At 40.9% G+C, this 21,920-nt stretch overlaps 1 protein-coding gene across 1 annotated transcript in view; it reads right to left on the reverse strand.

Annotated features, from left to right (window-relative positions):
• Window positions 1–18,687, reverse strand: part of LOC131765808 (polycomb protein SUZ12-like) — a 40,703-nt gene extending 22,016 nt beyond the window's left edge. The window contains 7 exon segments of the mRNA XM_067006905.1: window positions 1,098–1,162; window positions 1,242–1,294; window positions 3,625–3,915; window positions 4,111–4,255; window positions 4,360–4,421; window positions 18,129–18,236; window positions 18,444–18,687. Coding sequence (XP_066863006.1) covers window positions 1,098–1,162; window positions 1,242–1,294; window positions 3,625–3,915; window positions 4,111–4,255; window positions 4,360–4,421; window positions 18,129–18,236; window positions 18,444–18,687 — 968 coding nt within the window.
• Between the last annotated feature and the right edge of the window lie 3,233 nt (window positions 18,688–21,920).

Genomic DNA, 21,920 nt, shown 5'->3' on the forward strand with positions numbered 1-21,920 from the left:
CAAAGGCTAAAATATTTACTATCCAGTCCTTTAGAGAAAAATTTTCCTGATTCCTGGCATAGAGTAGACAGGTAAAGAGCTGACATAATTCTGCTGCTTAATTCATCACCTTCTTCCTAGTTATTTAGGCACCTGGCAGGTTTCACCCCTTAAATGCAATGTGCGCTCGCTCGCTCTCTCTCTCTCTCTCTCTCTCTCTCTCTCTCTCTCTCTCTCTCTCTCTCTCGATTCAGAAAGATTACCAGAAGACAAATAGTTTTAACGTTTCAATCCTTCAAAATACATCTAGATATATCTACAAAGCTAAACTATGTCTTGCTGTAAAAAAAGCGGTGCTTATTTAATAACCAGTAGGAGTCTCCAAAGGAGTTTAGTTTCAAAGTTTATTGAAAAGCTTAATGGTTTTACTAAGTCAAAACTATGACAATACCAAATGCTTAGTAGAGGTTCCCTCCTTTAAATGTAAAGTTGTTCACTTGATATGCTCAGTAAATAGTCATGGGTGCAGAACAAGAAACTACCATTCTATAATTATATACGGTTAAATGTTACATAGCAAAAACAAGCTCTCTGACACCTTCAGATTCCACTTTAAGACTAGGTGATTAAGATTAAGAAGTTTTTAAAGACATTCCTCCTACTGACTTCAAAAGTATTTCCCTTTTAATAAGACAACCACCAAAGACATAAAATGAGACTTTCTGAACCTATCCTCATAGAAGTGAATTCTTTATTGTTAGAACATATAAGAAATATTCAGACATTAACTGTTAAATTTATGTATCAAAGATAGTTCCCATGAGCCCTTTAGTAAATACTTAAATCCTCAACTTCTACCAAACTTGAAAATAACTATTAGCACAGAGTAAAAAACATTAGTCAGTAAAATCACTTCATTTACTCCATTACCAAATCACTTGTTAGGAAAAAACTGGCAATCAACTGGGATTTACAGAAATGATACTATTAAAAATCACTTTGCAACCAATTCACTCTTTCACCTCAGTTTTCATATTTAATCTTTCATTAGAAATCATACTTTAAAACAAAATTTTAACATGGTTTGAACAACTTGAAATAAGATTCATAAAATGTACCTTTTGATGTTTGTTCTGGAGTTTCGATGAGACATGTAAGTAAGAGTTCTATGCAAAAATACTGGCTATAAAAAAGTTAAAATATTAAAATTAAATAGGTGAAATTCTAGGAAAAAAATAATATCAGTAAATTTTGTTGATTACTTACCGCGCTATAAGATTTCGCGTTCGAAGAAACCTATAGATCTGTGTTGGTTCTAGGTAACAGAAACAAAATCCAAAGTTATCTAAATTTACTTATTACTTAAATTGTTAAGAAAATACCAACCCAGACCATGTTATATAAACCAATATATAAACCCATAACCTATTATGGAAACTATGTAGTGAACATTTACATCAAGAAAATAAGTAAGCACGATCAGATCAAAAGACATTCAATCTACAGCATACATTCACAAAATGCATCTACATTTACTTTAAGTTTCTCTACAATCTAGTTCTTAAACCTTGCATTTCTAAGGTAGCTATTTTTAAACTAGCTGTATGAAGAACTGAAAAGAAGTAGTTATATTCATTTAATTTATTTAATTAAAACTATTTATAACCCATCTCCTTCTAAAATGTAGCTAAAGTGAAGGAGTTGGATTCAGTAAAGGAACTCTTTATTGAAGCCAAATAAGAAAATAAAATGTTCACTTTTTAACTGGTCTTTTCAAAAGTCTGTACAGTAGTAAGCCGAAATGGAAAAAAACCGTTACCTGGATAGATGTCCTAATACAGATATAATCAAAGTGAAATCCAAGACATAAATTAGCTAAAATTTTCGATGAATACTGCTAGTTATAGTTCAGGTTTCTACTTTGCTCAGTGTAAATATTACCTCAGTATGTAAATACTGCCTCAACACATATTTTTAAAGTACCAGATTCCCACAGTGTTTTTAATGCTGTTTAGTTAAAATCTGTTATAAAGGACTTAGGTTACAGATAGAAAATATTTTATATACAAGTACCATAATAGCAGTTACATTAATGACCTGTTAGTATTATGTTTCTTTAAATAAAGCGGTATAAAAATGACCTAATATGACTAACTATATTAGTAAATACATCAAAGCATATAAACTTCTCAGAAACTAAGATCAATATTAGAGAACAATCAAGTTGTTTTGTGACCATATCTAACTCTTAATGACAGTTCATCTCTCTGAAGTAGACTCATCAAAAAAGCAAAACAGCTAAAACTTTCTTGCAGGATTTGTCTTCTCACTACATATGGAAAGAATTTTTTAAATTTCCACTTAATCTTCAGTTAGTTTAGTTTTAGTTTCAAATAAACTAAAAGGAGATGAGATGCTTTAGAAAGGCTGCAAACATGTATGTTTACTGTCATCACTGTGCTGTAGTTCTCCACCATATTTCCAACTGAAAGCCTCTCCAGATTTCTGAAAGTATATTGAACAAACGCTAGAATAATGTGAATCTTTCTCAAGCAGGTTCCATACGAATTTCAATAAAAACCGAAATTCCTTGTATTAAAATCCAATTAGAATTTCATGAAGCACTAATGAGAGAGAATGAAAGAAGGGTATTAAACAACGTAATACATCTTTCCAAGAACAGCTGATACCAAGCCCTTAACATATGCCACAAAAAAAAATTGTAAATAAAGACACTGAGTGGTAGAGCTGAGTTTTTTCAAGTCTCTGTAAGATATCTAGCTATTAAAGGTCATCCAAATTACAACATCCATACAAAAGCAAAGAGGAAAACCATCAGGATGTAATATTCATTCAAGAACAGTTCAGCTTACTCACAGTCATGACATTTCTTATATATTTTATTGCTCCTTTCCAGACACCTTGCCCCCTTCCCAAATTAAGTCGTAGCTTTGCCCTCGAAACAGACCTTAAAAACAGAAACTGACATCAGAAAATGTCCCGAAATGAAGACAACTACAAACGGACAGAAATCCGAGATCGTCTAGAGAGAAATAAGATGCTTAAACACTGCCTGTCTCAGTTTACGTACCCATGAAACAGGTGGAAAGATGTGAAAGGTGTAGAGCATCAAACGGTGCCATGTTAATGCACCAAGTTAGTGCGAAGGCATTTCAGACTAATGACAATTTGGTCGATTTTACTGCACTCCTCTCTTCACAGGCTTAATTTGGCTCCTCTAACCCTACAACCGACAGCCTTGTACTTCTAGAGTATGGAAGGCATGAAAGAAAGCAAGAACTAGTCCTGGGATCTGACGGTAGATCCAACTGTACAGTCCAACTGTGACCTCCCCACCTAAAAAGCAGCCTGCTCTCAACGCGGGGCACCATGCCTCAGCTCGCGTGTAAATCTTCGGCGAGGCACGAACCTCACCTGGACCCCCAATCCACCTCCCTCAAAGGCCCTAGACTTCGGGCCCCCTCGAGCCATAACCCCGGAAGGCGGAATGGCCCCCTCAATTTCGCCCTCCACTCCCGAATCAAACCGACTCCCGGTGAGGAAGGGGGTCCCAGCACGAGTGTCCCGGCCCCCTAACGCTGCAAGAGTGGGGATTCCTGCCCTCAAAGCCTTCATCACACTCACTCTCAAAGGCCTGGAGAAAAAGCTCGTGGTCAGCCTGGACGTGCTCCATTTTCGGCTTCTTCACCGTTAACACCGCGGCCCCCGCCGCTGCCGCCACGGAGGAAGAGGAGGAGGCCAGGTAACCACCGCCGCCTCCACAGCCCCCACCACTGGATTTGCCGCCTGACGCCGCCGCCACTGAACCCCCGAAGCCGCCTCCCCCGGACGCCGCGCAGGGCCCCGAGCCGCCCCCTCCCCCACCGCCGTGCTCCTGAGGCGCCCTCGCGGTTCCTGCCTCCTCCCCCACGCCAGCTACCCGCCGGGCGGCCCCAGAGAGTAAGCGCCGGCAATACCAACCGCTCGCCCCAGAAGGCTCCGGCGGACCGAGGGGGGAAGGACGAGAGAGGCGAGGGGAGGGGAGGGGAAGGGAAGGGAGGAGGAGAGGAGGGGAAGGAAGGAGGGGAAAAAAAGTGTCTCCTCCTGAGAGCCCCGCTCCGCTCGGGAGACCGCTCACTTCCCCCGCCCGGCGCTCTGATGCCCAGCCTGTTGGCCCGCGCATTCCCCCGTCAGTCACGCGGAGGCGCTTCTCGCGCAGGCGCACCTTGGTTGGCCCGTGCGCGCTGCTGACCGCGGGCCCTGCCGCCTCTTTGAACTGAATTCGCGGGAAAATTAGGGGTTGGAGCGGCCTTCCTGCTGGCCCCGGTGCATTGTGGGGTGAGAGGGACCCAGCGAGCGGCTTAGGGAGCCGTTTCTCGCCTTCTGAGCGTCGTCAGTCGCCACCCCCGGGGGATACAGGACCCCTGAGGAGAGGCAGGCCTCTGAGGAACGGCGGGGCGGGTGCTGGGGGGTCGAGGGGCTCATTAAATGAACTGAGATCCATGCCGGATCATCGAGTCTCTAACTTCACAGGAAGGGGCCTGCCTGGGGTTGGTCGGGTCGCTTCTGGTCTGAGGGGCTCGCGGGGCGAGGATCTCTTCCCCTGTCCCCTCGCCACCACGTGACTCAAGCCACCCTTGGCCGAATCCCACCCAGCGAGCCCTGGAGAGGACTGGGGGCAGCCAAGGGGTTGCGGCTGCTGCTCTCGGACACCGCTGGGCTCCACCAAAGGGAGCGATTTCTAGGGAGCAGGAATGTCCTGTCAAATGAGGAAAAGGATTTTCTGTAGATGCGGTGAGGCATCCGGATCGTTACTGAGAGCGGTCGTGGCTTCTCAACGTGTTGGAAGCAACACTTAGATTTTTGATTCCCGGACACCACAGGAGTGGCCAGAGGGACAAACTGGATGATTTCTTAGAAGTACCTACACCCATCTTTGAGAACCTGCTCATTTTGCGCTCCAAAACTGGAGAGGGGATCCGGTGTTCAGCCGGTCTCGCTTAAAAAGAGAGATGCATAGGCCCGGACGGGTTTGGAGTTGAGCTAATACTCGTCAAGATTTGAATTTCAAGTCGGACAAGATGATCTCTAAGGATGTTCTTCCAAGTCAAATCCTGTAATCTTGTGTTACATTAAAATGAAACATTATGTTCAAAAATTCTAATCTGTAAACAGAGCCGTTTCATACTTTCAATAATATTTTTAAATGCCTGCTTTGAGCCCTTTAGAATTCACTTCAAAACGCTGTTTACAAAGCAAGTACCTTTGGAATGGTTATTTAAATAACCAAAGTGCTGATTTTACAATGCATTTGCTACATAAGAAAGTGAGCTCTACAAATGATGCCTGTAGTATAAAATTTGGCATTTCAGGAACACATCTGAAATTATGTATACCTGTTGCTGATTTTTAAGTACAGTCTATATTTTTAGTCGGACAAAAAGTTCAGAATGCTCTCTTTGTTATGCTGTTCTGTACTCAGTATTTTAAAAAAATATTCGCCCCTACCAAGAAAAAAAAAAGGTTTTCTTTTGTTCTTTAGATTTCTCAAATAAGCCTTCTCTGATTAGTGCCACCCCTAGAGGCTTGTGGGGTTTTAGATCTTGCTAAACTGCTCATCTTTAGCTTTACAGGGTTAGAAAATGAAGTTTCATCAATTCAGTCAGGGTCTGGAGAACTAAAGCACACTAAGCAAATCGCAAGATATCAAATTATAAACCAGAATGCTCATTTATGAATTAACAGTAAATGTAACTGGCAGAATTACCAGTCTTTGTCATTTATACAGGGTTCTTTGGGATGACGGGAGGGTGGAGATACAGGTACAGTCAAAGAAAAAGACCGAGTCACAGGTTATAAATCTTTGATGAACAGAAAAATGCGGCCAAAGGAGTTGGGATGTTCTTAAAGGGTATTTCCTTTAGGAATGCCATGGTAGCGTTCTAGGCTTCAGCATGGACATGGTTTTAACGTACAGTCGCTTACCAGTACTGGTCATGAGAATCAAAGCCATCCATTCCATGGGAGGGGCATAGTAACAAATTCTCCCTTTTTGTAGTCTGCTTTGTAGAACACTAAAAAAAATCCTTATACCCTCGGACAGATTAGAATTAATTGAGGGGTTTTCTTGGTTACATTACAGTACTCTTAATCAGACTCTGTCCTATAGGTAAAATGTCTGTATATCACCTCAGTATTGGTAACTTCTGTGGCCAGCTTATTTATTTTGTGTTGTTATTTTTAAGGTTGGTGTGGCAACAGTTTTTGAGACTTTCGATGCCAATTCACTGTCAAAGACAGGTGTATGTTTAGTCCCCTAACTCACACTGAATTTGAATTGCTTTCCAGGGTTTCCTTTGTTTCTGCCTTCATGCATATTTGGAATTGGTAAACTCCTAAAAGGCAAAGGCCCCTGTTCATTTCTTTTATATTTCCTAGCACAGGACTAGATATACATGCAAGGAAAGAAGAAGAGCAATCATTTTGACCTTTATAGTTGTGAGTATGCTTTTATGTATATTACCTCACTTTGTCATAATGATCCTATGAAATTGGCACTAGTTTCATTTTACAGAAGAGAAAATAGTCTCAGAGACGTTAAGTGATTTGCTCATTTAGTGGCAGAGCTGTGAGTTGGACCCAGGTTTTTTTTTGTTTTTTGTTTTTTGTGTTTTTTTTTTTTTGGCTGCACCCAGCAGCAAAGGGGATCTTAGTTCCCTGCCCCCTGCATTGGGAGCACGGAGTCTTAACCACTTCCATGGACCACCAGGGAAGTCCCTGGACCCAGGTTTTTAAAATTCAATTTCTATGCACTTTTGCAATCAGCATAAAGTTACCCTTAGTATCTCAAGTTGATGGTTTTTAAGTATGTTTTAAAAACTGAAGACCACTTAGCTTCTCTTACCCAAAAAAATCATTTTATACTCCTTCCTATTGTGCCCTTTTTCATCAGTGTCCCCACTTGGCCTTACAGAGACTTCTGTGCTGGGATTTTTAACCTTTCTTGTTCCATGGACCCCTTTGGCAGTCTGATGGAGCCTATGAAAACTTCTTTTGTAAATGCACAAATATAAAATGTATTGGATTATAAGGGAAACCAACAAAGTGGTGATGTGTTAATATAGGTGCTTCTTTTTAAATTTACTAAATAAGATCTAGCAGCAGGTCAGTCTTATGACTATCATAATTTCAAAGCAGTGATGAGGGCAAATAATATTTTGAGATACCTGCAAGAAGTGTAATGTGATATGAAAATATCTGTAACTTCTCTTGGAAACAAAGCCACAGGCATTGCTAACAGTACTGTGATTTGTCACCTATATTAGTAGTTGAAGGAAATGCTAAATTTCAGTTAGAGGTTAATGTACATAAAGAGGTAATTTATTTTCTCCTCTAAATTCGGGGACTCCCTGAATTTGATACAGATTTACAACTTGGCGTCACAGCATCAAGTCTTTTTCTTTCTACTTGGCTGTAAGCTCTTGGGGGCAGAGATGATGGGTGATTTGTTTTAGCAACTGAGGTGTCTGTCACTGTGCCTGGCATAGAAGAGGGGCTCATCCAATGAGTTTTGATAAATAGGAATGGACACCAGTGCATAAATATAAATACTGATAATAATAATTAAGTACTTACTATGTGCCAGGCAGTATTTTAAGCTTTTAACAATTCCAACTCATTCAGACCTCCCACCAACCCTCTGATGTTGGTAACTATTATTTTTCCCATTTTATAGTTGAAGAAACAAAGGCAAGTCTTGTTAAGTAACTTGCACAAGACAATTAATGGAGCTGGTATTCTAACCCAAACAATCTGCTTCCAGAGCTCTCACTCTTGACCATCATGCCATGAAACTGGAGAGCTTTAGAGATATAAAATATTGCACGTGTCATTTCTAGGTCAAGAAAAATTAGTAAATATTGCCTCTGATGCACTGGAATGAATGATCCTCAGTATTGAATGCATTTGCTGAAAAATAACCTAGGTATCAGTTTTCCTTTTTACTTGTATAGTGTCTTTCTATCCTCCATCCACTCCCATCACCTTAAGATTAAGCACTGAATCTAAGCCAACAAAAGCTATATCAGAAAAAATATATATATGTTTAAGTCTTGCTTTGAGTGAACTGAAGTTATATTTGCTGATAAATTCTTGGAGAGATATAATCAAATTTGATTTTTAAAAAGGAATGGCCTCCAAAGTAAAAATACTAATAACCTCCTAATACAAGTTAGTGTGAAAGAACAATTTTAACAGTTCTATTTGAAGTTTAAAATCAAAAGCTTGCACATTTTTGTTTCCTTTGTCTAGAAAAGAAAACTATAAGAACCATGGAACGTTCACTGTGTATTATGGGGTTTTCATAATAAACCCCTGATTTGTGTGTGTGTGTGTGTGTGTGTGTGTGTGTGTGTGTGTGTTTATCTAGTTTTAACTAGATATAATAAGGGTGCTAGTAAGGCATAGTTAGAACCCCTGAGACAAAAAGAAACTTGACACTAATAACTTGAGGGAGGAAAAACCACCTGAGACAAATTGGAAATATCTAAACCTGAATTTTGGGAGGCCTACATCTGGAGATAGCTACTATGCCCATTTTTAAAACTATAGGACAGGTGGTTTTATCTTTAATTTTAAACAAAAGCAGGAGTGAATTGATATTTATTGAGCATTCTATCCATACAACAATCATAAACAGTTATGTTATTTACTATTGTTAGCCTCTTACACATGAGTAACTGAATCTCAGTAACTCTCTCCCCATCTCACAGCTTTTAAGTGGGTGAGCTGAGATTTGAACCCAGTTACAGGGAACTCAAAACCCCATGTGTTTTCCAGTATAACAAAGGTATCTAGGAAGCATTTTGGAAGCCCCAGAGTTTCAAAAATCTACCTCAAGGGAAACAGTGTGGACTCTGCTTCCCCTTTTGTTCATCTTCAATCAGATCTGTTCTGCTTTTATGTGTTTATAATTTGTTTGAAGATAATGGATCTACTTGCTGAAAAAATATTTTTTGAAAACCACCGCATTACACTCAGCTACCTTCCCAAGCCTGATAATGAGAAACAATGAGCTAAAATGACACTAATAATGCATTCCGGGCTATACTCACCTCAAAATTTGACACCATTAAAAACAAGAGTATGCTAAGAGTAATGAAGATTACTTTAATAGTAATGAAATATAGATGAAAAAAATCTGTGTATATCTCACGCATGCCCTGCCCAGAAAAAAAAAATTCAGTCTTGCTGTTGTTACCCCTTATCTTTGTGTGAACTGATTGTTTCCAAACTAAATGTTTCCTTCATTTTCTGAGGAAAAAAAAGAGCATTACTATGTCACCATTCTTCATAAATAATATCAACAAAACTAGGTATTATACCACTTCCATAATAATGGTATAGTCTGGATTTCCATTTAAAGTTTATAAGTTCACCTTCATTTTACAATTGCTGATTACTACTTTTAATCAGAACAAATTAAGAGATACAGGTCTTTAGTTTTAGCTAGTTGTCATTTTACAAATATTGTTCTTCTTTCCATGATATGGTTTTTGTTTGTAGGATACATTTAGCAATTACTGTTTATAAATTAATTTATTAGATGAAAACAAATTTTATAGCTAGAGGAAACTTAGATAGTATCTAGCTTAAGCCTCTTTTTATACACCTGAGGAAACTGAGTTCCACAGTTTAATTTGCCAAGATCACACAGGAGGTTTAAGTATATGCCGAGAGAGAATCTATAGGGCTAAATATTTGTGGAAAAGCTGCCTCTTAGCTTATACATTCAGTATTCTTTAGGATGTTTGGTATGTACTTCATTAAAAAAAAGTCCTCATCCACCTTACTCGACTCAGAATTTTATTTCTGCTTGCACACTATTCAGTGGAACTAGACCCTGGGAAAACATTGCTGTTATTCCTGGTTGAACTACTTTTTTTCTTCATACTCAAGGCTTCCTACAATAACTTATTCACGTGACTAATTTGCGAAAGTTGCCACCCTCATGGTTGAGCTGAATAAGAGAGGTGTCCTGAAGAGACCGCAGAGTGCTTTAGCAGCTGTTTTTGATAGAACAGCACAGACCTTACCTGTTGCCACTGGGATAGTTAGTACTCTACGTGCCTGGAAAAAATTCATTGAGGTCATAAAAGCATTTGACAATAGATTTCAGAATTCTGTAACCATTTTCTATCACAGAGGCATTGTAAGTGACGAGAGAGAGAGAGCGATTGGGGGAGTGTGACTTCAACTTGATATCAAGATAAATTGTTTCTGTACTTTTAGTGTATCAGGATCAAAATTGACACGCAGAGGCGAATTTTAATTTGGTTGAGCTGTCTTCAGAGCGTACTCTTCGAGGAGAATTTTCTTACTAGGAGAGAAATGCTTCTGGCTCTATTTCTATTTTTAAAATCTATTTTTTTCCTCAAGTTCCACTTTGCAACAAACTTAGGAGAAAGAACATTATACTATCAATCAAGACTTGACTTGGTCATTATTTCACAGTGTGAGTTTGAGAAAGTTATTTACGTTCTCTGGTCTTTCTTTTCTCAAATATAAAATTAAGGATTGATTTAGACCAGTGATTTTTGTCCATAACAGAATCCCTGGAAGTTGAAGGTAGATCATGTGTAATGTGGAAAATCATGTTCAACATTATAATTTTATTTTTGGAAAGCAAAAACAAAGCTATCTGCAGTTTTTACCCTATAATCAGTGAAAATAAAGTTCTGTATCAGTGGGTACATGAAGAGATAGACAGTTTTCCAGATATCAGTGTTCTTAAGGCACATCTCCCTATAAAGATAGACATGGGTTACAGGGGTAGGGGAATAGGAAGTTTTCAAAAATCAAATTAGATATCAAGGGAAAAAAATCAAGAAACACTGATATAGGTTATTGTTAAAGTTATCCCCGTTCTTTAATTCTAAGAAAATCACAGAAATCACCTTCTAGTGTGCTATAACAAAGTTAAATTCATCCTAATGTTCCTTTTCTGTAAAAATCATAAAACTCGGGTTCTACTTTTGGTTCCTGAATGATCAATAAACAAAAGGCAAATAGTGTTATCTTTTCTCCAATGGAGCAAAAAAGGGTTAACAAATTCAGCTCAAAACATGTCAAATGGTGCAGAATAGTGCCGGGTAAGAAGGTGAATTGCACAATAACCCATCTTCTATTAATTCTGTGTTACACTATGGTAAGAAGAAAAAAAAGCCCTGTATAAATTGCTTTTGGGAATTTGTTCAGTCTTTTTTTTAATTACCTTTACTTCTTTTTATTTTTTAATTAATTAATTAATTAATTTTTTGGCCGTGTTAGGTCTTTGTTGCTGCGCACAAGCTCTCTCTAGTTGTGGCGAGTGGGGGCTACTCTTTGTTGTGGTGCTCAGGCTTCTCATTGCAGTGGCTTCTCTTGTTGCAGAGCATGGGCTCCAGGTGCACGGGCTTCAGTAGTTGCAGCACGCAGGCCTCAGTAGTTGCAGGACATGAGCTCGGTAGTTGCGGCACGTGGGCTCTAGGGCACGTGGGCTTAGTTGCCCCATGATGGCGTGTGCGATCTTCCCGGACCAGGGATGGAACACATGTCTCCTGCATTGGCAGGCAAATTCTTAACCACTGTGCCACCAGGGAAGTCCCCAGTCTTTTTTTCAGGGCCCCAAATGGTCAATTATTTTTAATGTTCCATGGATGTTTCAATAATATGGATATTTTCTGTTGTGTCCAAAGTTAATCATCTAGGGAATTCCCTGGCTGTCCAGTGGTTAGGACTCAATGCTTTCACTGCAGGGGCCTGGGTTCAATCCCTGGTCGGGGAACTAAGATCCACGCAAGCCACTCGCGGCAAAAAAAAAAAAAAAAAAAAAGAAAGAAAAGAAAGAAAGAAAAGAAAACACATACACAAATAAAGTTAATCATCTATATCTGTCTACCTATCAATCCACCTGTCATCATCAAAGATACCACATTACTTTTGTTCCTCACGCTCCTTAGTCTCCTCTGGTCTGTGGCCTGTGACAGCTCTCAGACTTTCCTTGTTTTTGATGACCTTGACAGTTTTAAAGAGTACTGGTATTTTGTATAATATTCCTCAGTTTGGATTTGTCTGATGTTTTTCTAATAGAGTGGGGTTATGGGTCTTGGGGAGGAAGATCCCAGAGATGAATTGCCATTTTCATCACTTCATATCCAGGGTACCTGCTATCAACATGATTGTCATTGATGATGTTAACCTTAGCCACCAGAACAACTAAGTATTTCACAGTCTTCTCCACTCTACTCTTTGAAAGCAAGTCCCCACGTGAAGCCCACACTCAGGTGTGGTGATAGAGGTTGTGGTGGTGAATTAAGCTCCACTTCCTTGATGGGGGAGTAGCTTTGTAAGTTATTTACAATTCCTCTGTATAGAAGACTTTTCTCCCTCGTTTCTGTATTTATGCAATCATTTATTTATGGATATTTACTTGGATACTTTGGGCTATATTCAGTACTACACCATTTAATTTGTTGTTCAGATCGTTGCTGCTTTGGCCATTGGGGAGATGTGCCCCTTTGACACAGCACCATCATTTGTGTTTTGCTTTTAGCCATTTCTTACTTTCTTGTACTATGACAAGTGCCAGCCTCATCTTGTATATTCCCTACCCCAGTCCTAGAGCAGCCATTTCTCTAAGGACCTCTGGTTCCTTTCATTATGATAAAATGATGGAGAAACCAAGATGTGGGTGCTGGGTGTGCTCATAGCTTCTGAGGTGTCATTTCTTCTAGGCCCTCTCAGTGGATAGGATATATGTGTATGTATTCTAGCATGTGCATACACACAAATATGTAATTATTTCTGCCTGTCATCTCTATTACATTAAGCTAAACTTGAGTTTGTACTGATGTCTCAGACTCTATTTCTTTTATTTTAATGTTTGCTTTTCAATAGTAGTCGTCGTGTTCTTTTCAATCTCTCTCCCTTTCCTGAGCACTTACCCCAAGAAGCTCCAGATGGTGCTGTTAATATAATTACTTGTGTGTTTAACAGGTGCTACCACCTTTTCTTTTTTGCAACATGCAGGTTTTCATTTATTTTAAAATTGAGATATAATTGACATATAACATGATATTCATTTTTTTAAATAGATCTTTTTTGGAGTATAACTGCTTCACAATACTGTGTTAGTTTCTGTTGCACAACAAAGTGAATCAGCCATATGCTCGAGAAAGAACTAATTTCATTTTCCCAGGAAACTTGAAATGTTACAGAGGAGAGAGGTGACAACCAAATCCCCCAGTAAAAGGAAGGGTGGCACAGCTCATTGCCCTTCCCAGCAAACACTGAGAGAAACAGGCAATGGGGACAGCAAACTAGTTGAAGGTCTACTTCTCAGTTATCCTTCCTCTTTCCTGGCAGAGCTCACTCTCCAGACTGGGGGCTTCTTCTTTACTTTAACGTGAGTCCCCATCATAAGGGGCATGTTTCAGGTTTCTCACGTTAAGGGCTCCTGGAAAATTGTAGTATCAGTTATATCTTTCTGATTCTAATTATGTTTCTTATACACTCAATTATATACTCAAGAGTTCCTTTTCTTTCTCGTTAGAAGCTAGTTTTCATTTCTTGGAAATCTTAAAATTTTACTGACGTGTCTGAGCAGAAGAAGGGAGAACAGAATATATCTTTTTTTTTTTCGGACGCACAGGCTCAGTGGCCATGGCTCACGGGCCCAGCTGCTCCGCGGCATGTGGGATCTTCCTGGACCGGGACACGAACCCGTGTCCCCTGCATCGGCAGGCAGATTCTTAACCACTGCGCCACCAGGGAAGCCCCAGAATATATCCTGAACAGAGGGAACTTCACCATGAAACCCCAAACAGAGTTGGGGAACTTGTTTTATTCTGGGATAAATGTTTCCTGACACTGTGAATTCAAGAGTATCTCCTCGAGGATTATGGCATATAGCGAGTAGTCTGGAAAGTCATGAGTCTTGAAGACTTTTTCAAGTGCCTAAGCTACTGAATCCTGCTTCCAACAACACTATGATCGGGCCTTTTGCAAAGTTAATAAATATCACTAATTTCTCAGGAAAATGGCTTGCAAAATCAGAGTCCTTCTGAGACAGGCTGGGACCTGGGACCCTTTGCTGCAGTGCTGCAGTGTTTGCACATGGACACACCTCTCCTCGAGCAATAAAATACAAAGAAACTATATGGGACTGCATGCAGGCACAGCTGGGGCAAATTCTGGATCCAAAAGATACAGAGACCAAAAAAACCCAACTGCCAATTTTGAAGAGCCTGGAGCAAAAGCAGGGTACTGCGCACTTCCCCTGCACACAACACCACTTAAGGAGTGAGCAAAACACCTAAGCCACCCCTGGACACACCCCTACCCTCACCCGGTATAAGGAACAAGCTTGCTCCCCCTCAGGGAGCCAGCAAGCAAGGGAACCTGTTACTTGTTTTCACTCCCCCCTGGTGCAGCAGGGGCCCCAATAAAGCCTTGCCTGAAATTCTTGCCTGGCCTCTGGTCAATTTCTGTTGATTGGGGTAGGCCAAGAACCCTTGTCTGTAACACTTCCTACTTTCATATTTCATCTCTTTCTATTCCTGGCTGTACTGCCTGCTCTCCAGTCATACTGGTTTCAGCATTATTCCATGAGCACTTCTATACTTTCTTACTGTGCTTGGAATGCCTTCCCCCCTTCCCTCATCAAAGTTCTGCACATTTATCATTTTCACTTAGATGTCACCTCTGACATGAAAATACTGCCTAATCTTGCCAGATAGAATAAATTACCCATAGTGTATGTGCTTGTCTACCCTATTAGCTAACATCTAATTCATCTGTGTATCTTTAAAGCCTATTGCCGAAAAGGCATTCAATAAATGTTTGTTGAACTAATTAACAAAAAATGAATATATCTACATAAAGTTGCTTCAGCGCTGCTTGGTGGACATCAGAGCTTGCCCCTAGGTAAATACTGAAAGTATTTAAAGGGAAAGATACACTGAAGTGGGAGCCAAGTCACCTAGCTTCTCGGATCCTAGCTCAACCAACATCTACATAGCCTTAGAAAAGTCGCTTCAACTTTCTGGGCCTATTTCTTTACACAATTAGAAGATTCCACTGGATCAGTTATTCTCAGTCTGGAATGAGATCATAGCCTCAAATATTTTGGGTCAGAAAAATCTCTGTGATCCTCTGATAAGAAGATTGCTAGTCCTATGAAATTCTACCTGTATGATTTCTTGAAAGCTTCTTAGAGCTCAGTTACAACTTTTAAGTGTATTTCATCCACTGCCTTATATTCTATTACTTCCATTTATGTTTTACATTATTTCTATGACATTTCTTCTATTCATACATGTAAATATGGTCCAGAAACTTAGCACCACATACTTTAATATGCCTATCTTTCCCATACATAGCTTTAAAAAATCCTCTGTAAGTTCAGTCTAAAATTTGTGCACTTAACTGGATTAACCAGCAGTTTATTCTGAGGACATCTCTTGTAGCTAAAAAAAAATACACTAGCACTTTTCAAAATCAAAACTCCATTTTACTCTTAGAGCTTGTGATGAGAAAAATATATAATGCTGAATAAAATTTAAAAACCTGACCCACTAGTAGACCTAGAAGACAAGGAAAAACATGCTGAGTTTTTTCTTGGTAGATCACCCAGGCTGAATTATTCATTTGCTAGACATTCCTATAGTACTTTGTACATACCTTTTTAAAGGTACTTACCACATTCTATAGAATGTATTTAGGTTTCTGCTTCTCCTACTACACTGGGACTACATCAAAGAAAGGAAATGTATATTATTCATCCTTTTTTAAAAATTAATTTTTCTTGGAGTATAGTTGCTTTGCAATGTTGTGTTAGTTTCTGCTGTACAGCAAAGTGAATCAGTTATACGTATACATATATCCACTCTTTCTCAGATTTCCTTCCCATTTAGGTGACCACAGAACATTGAGTAGAGTTCCCTGTGCTATACAGAAGGTTCTCATTAATTATCTATGTTAAATATAGTAGTGTTATATTATTCATCCTTGGATCCTCAGCCTCTTTTAATTTAGAACTTAGCAGATACCGGATCAATATTTTTGGATGAACAAATAAGAAAGGTAGAATGTGAATTGAGCCTTGAATTGAGGGTTTCAGAGGGCAGAGAAGCAATAAAGAGTTTCACTCAGGGGAATGATGTGATCAGAACTGCATATGGAGGATTACTCTGATTTAATTTTATTACATTCGAGACCATGGTTTTTTTATTTTGAAACAATAATTTGCAGGAGCTGGCTCATACCAGCTTGCAAGAGCCAACTGGTGGATCTTGAGGAATTTTGTAAGCCATTTGTTAAACACAGTTGTTATTTAAAATTAGGTTATATAAGGTTAAAATTAAGGATATTAAAAATAAAAGTAATACTCAAAACCCATCACTTCCAAATTATTTTATTATTGATATTTTATGATCACCTATGCTCTTGAGATTGTCTCTTGTATCTATATTATAGAAATACTAGTATAATTATATACTATTGTGCTTCTCTTCCCAATTCTGCATTCAATGGTATAATGTTGGTAGCTTAAAATCAGCCACTGTGCAAATATTTACACTTTGAAAATGGGCAAGCACTACCAATCAAGGCTCCACACCCCCCCACACACACCCACCCCACCTTTGGAGAGTTGGTTGTTAGTCATTTACTGGCACACCATTGTTTAGAAGGCAAAATTGGCCAAGGGGTAATGAAAAGTTTGGAAAATAGAGATGAAGAAATCTGCAGACAGTAGGGAAAATAAAGACATGAGAAGTGGAAGAGAAAAGATGAGAGAATTAGAATTATTTGGAGAGTCTGATGTACAGATAAGAGAAGTTTGAGAAAGTAAGAACAGAGAAGACATCCGGATGGAGTGGAGCAGAGTATGTGTGTGTGGAGGGGAGAGATCTAATGAGTAATGCAAGGAAAAAAAGAAAAGTGAGGAATTTTCCAGAACTAAAGGGCAAGAATTTCTAAATTGAAAGGGCCCTTGAGTATTTAACACAATGAATGAAAAGATGTATAGCAAGGTATATCATTGGGCATTTTCGGAACACCAAAGATAGAAGATAATCAAAGTTTCCAGAAATAAAATACAGTAATACACAAAGGACTATGGGTCATGTACAAAAGTAAGAATTTCATTAGACTTCTCAACAATAACTGTTGAGATAACTGGAAGCTAGAAGACAATTCATAGTTGTAAGGAAAAATGAATTCCAAACTAGAATTATATACCCAGACAAATGATCACTTCAATCAAGTGAGGAGGTAAAATAAAGATATTTTCAGACATGCAAGATCCCAAATAAAATTACCTCCTTTACACTCCTTCTCAGGAAGCTAGCAGAAGATGTGCTGCACCAAAACGAGGGAGAAAAAACAAGACATGGGATCCAGGACACAGGGGACTCACACAAAAAGGTAAGGAAAATTCCCAGGATGACGATGAAGGGAAAGCCCAGAACAACAGCTGTGCAATTGGCTTAGTGAGCAACAGTTAAGATTGGAATGGGGGGAAGATTCCCGAGAAAAAACAAAATAAGATGTATTTTACCTGATGAATGAATGGAGATTTACAGTTTGGGGGAAAATGAGTGAGATACAGCATGTAGAATGCTTAACAAAGACCTGAGACAGTGATTAACTCTAGGGACTAGACAGGAGATACAATCATAGTGCATTACTCAGACCCACTGTGAAAAGTATTTTCAATGCATAATAATGTAAATTAAAAATTGTTTTAACCCACGGTGTGGGGAGGATGAGTGTGTGTGGAGAAAAGGGGACAGAGTTGGTGAGAGACTGCTAAGAGGATACCACATTGAACAGGAAACAGACTGCCCCCTCCATAAACAAAGGACATTTCCCTCAGAAACTGCTCAAGTCTTGGACCCCTTTAGTCTGAGAAAGGACATACAAACGGGGCCAGAAGGGAAAAATGGAGGGCTTGGTTGCAGCAGTTCTTTGGAGCAAGGCTGCGGGATTGTGGACCCTCTCGTCCCCCGAGGAAGGGACAGGGGTGCAACCCTCGACCCCGAACTCGGGGGCGGCTTTCGGGCCGAGGGGCCGGGAAACCCGGAGCCCTGGTGCCTAACTCGCGCCACCTGCGACCCGGGCCGCCTCCTGCGGCGAATCCGTGGCCTGGGAGGCCAACGGCCTGCGGGCAGCAGGGGAGGGCTGGCGAGTTGGGCCCGGGCTGCGGCGCCGAGTAGCTGCGGGGACCAGACGGGAGCGGAGGGCGGCGCCCTGTCCACGGGGCTGAGGCCGCTCTATCGACGGCCGGCAGGAGGCCCCCGAGGGCCACCGCGGCCCGGTGGGGAGGCGCCCGCTCCGCTCCGCTCCGCCTCGCTTCCAGTGCCCATCTCCGCCGCTGCGCCCGCTGGGCCCTCTATCCCTGACTCTGTTCCTTGTCCCCTGACCCCGGCCCTCGGCCCCCCACCCAGACCTTCTTCTCCCGCTGACACGGATCTTCATCCCGCGGGCCAGGCCCTGGGCCTCCGACCCTCCGACCCTGACCCTCTCCTGCGACCCCAGCCTCTCGCCCCCTCCCAATCCTCGCTCACAGACACCGACCGCCGCCCGGAGCCCTCCCTGTCCGCAGCCCTCGAGGGGTCTGGGGTGAGCCCTGGCCGGGCCAGAGGAGGCTGACAGCTCAGCCCGCATCCCGGCCTGGGTCCCGATGGTGGTCCCTTGGCCCTGGCCAGCCTAGTTACCGCAGCGGAGGTGCTGGAGACTATGTGAGCGAAGAGAGGGGCCCCGATCGAGTTTCCACGCTGGGCGGGGTGGGGGACCCCAGGAACCAAGAGCAAGCAAAGGGAGTGGACGGTAGAGTGGTGTTTTGGTTATACCGTGGTTAAATCTGTGCAACACACGGGTCATGCGTTTATCTAGAAATCTGGAGGTAAACCAGTAGACAGAGCTGAAAACTTTGCACGTGGTTGCACAGGCGCGTTAGAATAGGAGAGAGGGGACGTGTGGGGTAGGGGAAGGCTGTTTTCCTTTACATGTTCTAGAGTACTATTTGACTTTTAAAACTAGTTAGTTCAAAAAAAGGAAAAAGATAAAGAACCATTGGAGACCTTTAGTAAGCCTAGATTTCCCAGCAGACTCCCCCACTGACTAGCTGTGTGAACTTGGGCAAGTCTCTTCACCTTCTGGAACCTTGGTTTGCTCATCTGTGAAATGAAGCTTCACCCACCCACAGAGTTTCAGGAAGGATTAGTGTGACAGGTAGGCAAAAATGCTTTGTCAGATTCAGTGATGGGCACAAGCTAGTTGTTCAATGAACCTTATGAATGAAGTTATTTTAGAGTGAATAAAGGGGTTTGCAGCCAAAAGCAGCCTCTCTGCCACAATACCTGTGTGCAGAAGGGCTGGAGTGGATGTGATCCTATTTGAATATGGGTTTTTGAGCAGACCAAGGCTGTAAAGGAGAGAGCAATAATAGAGCTGCTTGTGTGAACACCTAGAGGTCTTTGTACATGTTAATTTGTACCTGGACAGCTCCCAGGTTGTGGAGGCTTGGGGTGAGAAGGGGAGAAAAGGGAGCTGGATTTTCGAAAGCAACAGAATATGCCCTCTTTATTATGAATACCTTATTAGCAAACAGATAACTTAAGGAATGAAATTACTCACCTTACAAAAAGTATTCCTCACGTGAAACACGGATCCTAAGTCCCTTAAGGCAGAATCTTCTCTGGTGTTTAAAAACAATGTGCACAGTAAAAGTTGAGGTATTTCAAGCAATTGCTGTGAAGTCAGTCAGAAGGTAAGATAAAGCACGTTTTCGTTTTAATATCCCAAATAACCTGAAAAAGATGATACAGCTGGAATTTGAACCAGAGTTTGATTCTGAAGCCTCTTCCTTCATTTTTCTTTTCTCTTTATTGAAATGTTTTATTTAAATAAAAATGACAAAAATAATACACCTTTGCTATATTGCTCCACAATATAGTAAGGTAGAAAGTCACCATTCCACTTCTCAGAGGTAACCAATGTGTGAATGGTTTGGTGGACAATCCTTCTAACTTTTTATTTTGCTCCTAACATGCACATACACACATTTAAAATGGATTATACAATAACTGCTGTTCTGCAACTTGCCTTTTTTAGATTTAACAACGTGTCATAGGCCTATTTCCATTTCATTACATAACACACTCCTCATTCTCTTTAATAGTTGCCTAGTATACCATTGTATGGACGTATTCTAATTCATTTAACCACTTCCCTGATAGACAATGTAGGATCTTTCCAAGGTTTTGCTATTACAAACATTGCTTCAGTGACCCTGCTTATATGTATATGTTCGTGCATTTTCGTTAGTGTTTCTGTAGGATAGATTTGTAGGTGTCAGAATGGCATCAACGGCTGGGCCTTAAGCATGCATGTTTAAAATGTTGGTAGATACTGCCAAAACGTATTCAAAATAAAGCTGGTTGTGTTAACGGTTATGCCCCACTGCCCCTTGAGCAAAGTAGTGAATGCATTTTGAAATAGCTGGCTTCCTTGGGTAGTGGCAGCTGTGTGGACCCATGGGGGAGGGCTACTCATGGAGAAGGAAAAAGAGAAAGATTGTGACCAAGTCTTTGAAGCAGAAAGCACCTTTCCTTGGGTGCTTTGTGTTTACCCAAGCCAATGGTAGTCCCTGAAACATAGCAAGGGAACTTGAGGTTTGTGGCACTCTTGTAGTTCATAAATCCTCACTATTGAAAAGAATATGCTTTGAATTTCTAACAGTATGTGACTTTTCTGATTAAATAAATAAATAAAAGATTGTTAAAAGTGACCCCGTAATAATCTATTGCTGTAAATCCAGAGTTTCAAATCTGTTTAAAGCAAGGTACATTCACAGTATACGTGGATCCTGGCTTGCCACAGGAGGGTGACTTTAAGGGAAACCAAACAGCTCTGAAGAGAACATTTGTCCCTGTGCCTCCCAATAAAGGTTCAAAGCTCAAAGGGTCAATTGTCAAAGGCTCTGAAGAACATCTCAAGTGTATCATTTGGTAGAAAATACGAAAATGCAATACTCTCACTCTTTGACAGGTGACCGCAACTGTATGAACCAAGAATGGTGTTTTAGTTAGGTTGAGGGTTGTAAATTACAGGGACAATCTCTTTAAGGCACCTCAAGCAACTGGGCATTATCGTGACACAGAGAGCAAGAAGGGGCCCAGAATTTCAAGAGTACTGGATTCAAAACAGTTCAAATGGGACTTCAATTGCCGGAGTCTGTGGATCCTCATTCCAGGGCACGCTTATTAATGTTATTCAGTGACTCTCTCTTAGGTACTGTGTTCCTTCCCCCATCCCCTTTTACTCTGTACACCTTTTCTATATTTCGGAGTTTCTACTTAATGTAGTTTCTGCTACCTTAAAACTTTGCCTTGCCAGGCTCCTCAAGCTCCTATCTTTAATTCTTGGATTCTCTTTTGTTTTAACTCACATGTTCCCATCACGTAATTTTTTTAAAATATTTATTTATTTATTTATTTCTGGCTGTGTTGGGTCTTCGTTTCTGTGTGAGGGCCTTCTCTAGTTGTAGCGAGCGGGGGCCACTCCTCATCATGGTGCGCGGGCCTCTCACTGTTGCAGCCTCTCTTGTTGTGGAGCACGGGCTCCAGATAAGCAGGCTCAGTAGTTGTGGCTCACGGGCCCAGTTGCTCCGCGGCATGTGGGATCCTCCCAGGCCAGGGCCCGAACCCGTGTCCCCTGCATTGGCAGGCAGACTCTCAACCACTGCCCCACCAGGGAAGCCCCACGTAATTCTCTTTTTACTTCTTAATTCAGAATCCAAAGAGGGAAAGTTAAGTTAGTTCATTTCATCTTTTCATGCCAGGGTACATTATAGGTTTTTGGCCAGCCAATGGAAGGGTTGTTCTTGAGTCAGGAGC

This window comes from Kogia breviceps, chromosome 11 (genome assembly GCF_026419965.1).
Source record: "Kogia breviceps isolate mKogBre1 chromosome 11, mKogBre1 haplotype 1, whole genome shotgun sequence".
Taxonomy (NCBI): domain Eukaryota; kingdom Metazoa; phylum Chordata; class Mammalia; order Artiodactyla; family Physeteridae; genus Kogia; species Kogia breviceps.